The sequence below is a fragment of the Actinia tenebrosa genome, unplaced genomic scaffold, assembly GCF_029948245.1.
Source record: "Actinia tenebrosa isolate PJP-AT-01 unplaced genomic scaffold, QUT_ActTen_1.0 PGA_scaffold2__45_contigs__length_23673736, whole genome shotgun sequence".
Classification (NCBI taxonomy): Eukaryota; Metazoa; Cnidaria; class Anthozoa; order Actiniaria; family Actiniidae; genus Actinia; species Actinia tenebrosa.
The window spans coordinates 2,215,124-2,220,662 of NW_028292579.1; the positions used below are offsets into that span (position 1 = coordinate 2,215,124).

At 35.5% G+C, this 5,539-nt stretch overlaps 1 protein-coding gene across 1 annotated transcript; it reads right to left on the reverse strand.

The window, feature by feature from the left end:
- Positions 1-327: 327 nt before the first annotated feature.
- On the reverse strand, positions 328-3,213 carry LOC116298470 (uncharacterized). The gene is made up of 2 exons (XM_031706960.2): positions 2,433-3,213; positions 328-1,892 (listed from the first exon to the last, which is right to left on the reverse strand). The coding sequence occupies exons 1-2, from the start codon at positions 3,170-3,172 to the stop codon at positions 1,097-1,099; spliced, it is 1,536 nt and encodes a 511-aa protein (XP_031562820.2). The 5' UTR covers positions 3,173-3,213; the 3' UTR covers positions 328-1,096.
- Positions 3,214-5,539: the final 2,326 nt, after the last annotated feature.

Below are 5,539 nucleotides of genomic sequence, written 5' to 3' on the forward strand. Positions count from 1 at the left end.
TGACTAAATATAATACTTGTTTATAAATATATAAGACATCTATCTTAAATTGAAAGTTTCGAGGTCTCAAGATAAAAGTTTCTATCAAATTAATACTTGTCCTGATAAATAATGGAGTCCCCCTCCCCCCCCCCAAAGGATTTTTTTGTTTTTTGCTTTTTTTTCTATTTTGCATGGAAATTTTTTGCAACAAAAATTCTCATTCCCAAAGGTTTTGAATGGGATGGAAACAAACATAGCAATGCCTTAGCTGATTTGGTCTATTATAAAAACCACTTTCAACTTATTCATATCCAGTATTATATAATTTTATTTATCAATGGATGTACCTGTTTGGCAGTGCACCTTAATAATATGAACAGTAATGAGTTTTTGAGGGTTATTTTCTGTCTCTATGATGTATTCTATATTTTAGCATAGTGAGACTTAAATACAACTACCTATTAAAAAACTTATAACTTGGCTTTATTTTCAATATTGTTTATTGCACCCAACAGGCATGTCAAAGTATGAGGTTTCCTTGACAGATGTTCTGAAATTTATTACTGGATGCAGTCAAGTACCTCCCCTTGGTTTTTCTAAGAAGATGTCAGTCAGTTTCATCGGTGATTGTACACCAGGATGTCAGTGCCGCCCAACAGCATCAACATGTAGCCTGCACCTGAGACTTCCAACACACCTCCAATCATATGAAGACATGACCGAGGCTGGGATCTCCATGCTCAAAGAGTGTTTTGGTTTTGGTAGCATCTAATTTGTATTTAGTACATATTAATGTACATCACAGTTAGGAGTGTTCTTGACAAAATAAGTCCGAGCATTTTTATGGTTGTTGCCCTTGTTTGTTGGTAGCTCTTCTTATTTGGGTATTTACAGAGTTAGAGTTCACATACTGATATTATTGTTTACAATAGGCCCAATTTAACACTTGGTCTTTGTAAAGTAAGGCCAATATGTTGTTGTTCATGTTGTTTCTGTTGATTTTGATTCTGCCAAAATAGGATCTATATATGGATGTGAGTTAATAACTCATAGTCCATCAAATAATTCCCTTCTTATATTTTGCTTTATTACTATAATAATACAGTACCTTCCATTAAGGAGTATCTGTGAAGTTTGTAATAAGATGCACAGTTTGAAGAAATAAATGTATCCCATGATTTCCATCATCATGGAGAGGGTTCACAGTTAACTCTAGTACTATTCTGTCTTGATCATTTAAGCATACTGTTGAACGAGGAATTACCACGTGATTTTCTGTCTGAAGTTCTGGTTGTGGCTCATTATCATCAGTGCCATAGTTGAGAGGGTCAATAATCTCATCATCCAAAACTCTTCTAATAGATGGCTGATTTGAATTTACTCCTTGATAAAAACCCTCAGTCCATATTTGAACAGGTGATTTGTAGTCTGCAGTTCTGATTGGATGATTATTCCATTGCAATACAAACTCTTCAAGAGACCGACTGATCCTTGGTATGAATATGTAATGCAATGCATAAAGGTGAATTTCATTTAGAGGATCAAGTATAAACTGTTCCTCCATAAAATAGAATAAGCTCTTGTAGTATCTTCCAAAAGAGTCACCAACATCACGCCACAGACGTTCAATTCTTTGATTGTGCACTGACAGTCCAGTTATTACAGGGTGATGTGTATCTCCATATCTTGTCAACATCCACCTTGCTACATATATGTTCTCTGTTCCATGGTCACATCTTACTCGATATGGGACATTGAACTTATGAATTGCATGTGTAAAAAGATCTAATACCGTTCCTGCTTCATTATTGTTGCTGCACTTCAGGAATACAATTGTCCTTGAAAAACCATCTATTGCACCATGTATGAGTAATCTCCATCTCACAAGCTTGTGATGTCCATCCAAATGCCTGTTGAAGAAAAATTAATGCTAAATAAATATAATAGGACATTAATTTGCATGATGGCATCGTTTCAACACTATTAACAGGTTTCACAAATTTTCTTTATTATTCAAATTTGTATTTCTACATGAGAAAAGCAAGACAAATGGTGAACAAAAGAAAGTGTTCAAGGGATTCTTATAGTAGAGGTTAATGACACCATACTAGTGCAAATATTCTATTGGTTACTTTTGTATTAGTGAGCTTCTGCATATTAGGGGGCAGAAGCAAAAAAATTATTGGGGGGACACAGTGAAATTGTTTTTATGAAAAGCATAAATATCTGAAATTGCTGAGTTTATGTTGTTAGCCAGAAAGCATCTGGCCCCCAGACAAATTATTGGGGGGGGGGCAGTAACCCCTGCCCCCCACCCCCCGGTTCTGCAGATCATGTTCTGGAGTTTCAAAGGCAGAATGCCAGTTTGGTGAATGTAATTATCAATTTAAGCTTTAATATTCATGAGGAGGTACATACGAGGTTCCCAAGATATTACTCTATAAACATACCATAAACTGTTTGGTCCAGTGACACTGTACACTCTTCTTCTAATGTGCAACCGCTGTCTCTGCTGCTTTCGTAGTGGGTCCACTCTAAGCATTGACTCTCTCAGCCTCCACCTCTGTACTATGATTCCTCGTCCACGAAGTGCACCTCGCATCATTACTTCTCCAGAATTAGGAGAGATGTCCATAATAGATTTGACAAACACATCAAGTTCTTGCTCAGTAATATCACTAAAATTGCATTGTTCTTGGATACCTAATTCATTTTGCCGTCTATGTAGTGTAATCCTGGAAATACCAAGCAGGTTTGATATTTTTGTACAGGAAAAGCCAATTTCTCTCAACGCCTGAATTTGTGATTTGGACACCACAAAACGTGGCCTGCCTCGTGATCTAGGTTCACGGCTTCCAGACGTTTCACATCGAAAGCTTTGGTTGTTTTCCCGTTCTTCAAGGAACTGACAGCGTTCTTGGTATCTTGCCCGGAATTCCTCATAAACGTTTAGTAGTTGCAGCAAATGACTCATCAAATCTGCTCCTTCCGTTCCAAAATTCTGCGACTCGAAAATGCTGTAAAACAACACACAACCAAAGCATATGCCTTGTGCAATTCTAGACATTTCATCGGCAACCTCCAATTTGTCCGTAAGAGCGTTTACTCGAAGTTGTTCATAGGGAAGATCAAGTAGAAATCGTTGCAACTCTCTGCGAATAATATCTGTGCTGTCCTCCGTGGTCGCCATTATGGATTAGAACCCAGACTCAACAAGGACTTGACCGCAAGAGCCTGGTTCCTAAAGCAAATTGCGCAACAAGTTGTATTTCTGGAAAGAAGTTTTATATTTTTGTAAGTGTTAGATATCCGTTTATTTTGCTATTATATTTTTGTACATTTATGAACTCATTTATTTTACATATCCATGTAAAGACTATATATATACATACCGAGAAAAGCTATTGACAAGAAGTATCTATTTGAATCGGAACTTTTATTTTATGACAGACGTCTTGTATATTTATCAGGACAAGTATTAATTTGATAGAAACTTTTATCTTGAGACCTCGAAACTTTCATTTTAAGATAGATGTCTTATATATTTATAGACAAGTATTATATTTAGTCGAAACTTTTGTTTTAAGACCTATGTCTTGTATATATGTTGTAGGAAGTCTTAGATATGTCAACAGAAGTTTTATAGGTGGCGCATAAGTATTTTTGAAACACTTGGCGTTCCATAGCCCAAACACTCCAAAATAGAAATTATAGTTACAAGTAATGTGAAATAAGTACATTAGCCACCCTTTGAGCTTCATAGGAATAAAATAAATCAAGGTTTTATATACAAGGAAATATATGTAGCAATGTTTGATGTTGAGTGTATGAAGTCACAGACTCCAAAAAAATAATCGTAAAAATATCATGGTTTCGTTCTGAATATCGATAAAACACTTCATACAGTGATTATCGGACCTTTAAAGAGTATTCTTAGGAAGTTTCAGTTGAATCCAAGTTTGAGCGATTTTCGTCAGAGTAGCACTTTAAAGCTGAAATTTTATTCACTTTTGCACTTAATTATACATTAGGATCATATTTGCTGATCAGATAGCTTAAATCAAAGTAAAATGAAGTAAATTTGAGTTTTCAAAAAAGCTCAAACTACCGTTTGTTTGTTCGCAATTTAAATTTAAAACAATCAGGTCCGATTTCCAAAATCAAAATTTTTGAGTGTTTAACTACACAAATATCATATCTATGACACTAAAATACTATTCCTCAAACCCTCAAGCCTATAAATACTTGACTATAGTTGACAATTTTATCTCAAAGGACGCAAAACGACTTCAACTAAAGTGAGTTCGTTGACGCCAACGGCCATCTTACCTGAGTCACGCTGTCTTCGTTCAAGAAATCCATCTTTCTCTATCTTCTGACCCCAAAAAATACCAAAAATTCTCTCGTCTAGTCTTCATTGTTTTCTTATCTTTTCAAATTAATCATAAGTGATAGTTTGGGACAAGAAAACAGAGAATTTCAGGTACTTCTCGCCCACCATGTTCACTCGTGCGAAAAGCGGCCACAAAGCAAAGCTACCACAGGTACACAGGCAACCCAATGAGACAGTTCAGAGTCCATGCAACGAACCGGAAGAAAAATTCAACAGGAAGTTGTGTTATAATGTCCACAAACTGAGACAATTCTTATTACTTTTTATCTTCAGTCGATGGGTGGGTAAAATGTAATTGGGATTCCATGCCAAATCAATCGAAACATTTTAAATTATTCCGAATTATAAAGAATACAGAGAAATTAAAATTTCCGCGTTATTGGTGGCCATGGCAACGCACGTGATATCGTTCGAAATCGTCACGTGCTTTTGTTTTGTGCTAAAGTTTCGAGAAGTGAAAAAGAAAAGAAAAAGGAAGCACTTTTTCAACAAAACTCACCTGTTTCAACTAAACGAATCAAGTAGAGGTGTCTCTAGAGTACAAGGTATGTTTTAAGAACCTGCTGTAGGCATCGAGGATGACAAAAAATTTCAAGATTTTAGCCTTAAACCACGGCAGTTGTTCGATATCTTCGTTTGAGTTGGTCAGGCTTTCTTCTTATGAATAAATTTTAATTCAATTTGTGGTTTTAATATTAAATCATTTTTTTCGTTTTTAGAGCTCGTAAATAAATTGTTGTTCAGTGTTGTGGCAAAGAATTGTAAAATTGAACTAAACTTCAATGAATTACGATTCAATAAGCTTATATTCAGTTTTTTATTGTGACTATAAGACAAGAAGTAGAAAGGTTATAGCAGGTTTTGTTGCATATTGCACGTTGGATGTTACATGTTGCACATCAACTTTGAACTCCATTATGAATGCGGTGAATACATTCAGCAAATGACCACAACCATATGAAATTTTCCATTTTGCATGGAACTTGCTGACATTATTCATATGAGTATAATGCATTTTATGCCCATGCAAATGTAAGGGAGCTTTTAAAGTTCTTGAAAGAATGAAGGAATGTTGAAAAGTCCATGCTTGAATAATCCTTGGAAAAAAAATCTTGTTGTGAAGTGTGATCGTCTGGGTTAGTGTAGTCTTGAGAAAGACTGTAG

Excerpts from the sequence above, each read along its gene's own strand:
- LOC116298470 (XM_031706960.2), bottom strand. The coding sequence starts at position 3,172 with ATGGCGACCACGGAGGACAGCACAGATATTATTCGCAGAGAGTTGCAA. Across the intron at positions 1,893-2,432 it reads ACTGGACCAAACAGTTTATG|GCATTTGGATGGACATCACA; the intron begins GTATGTTTATAG and ends TTTCTTCAACAG.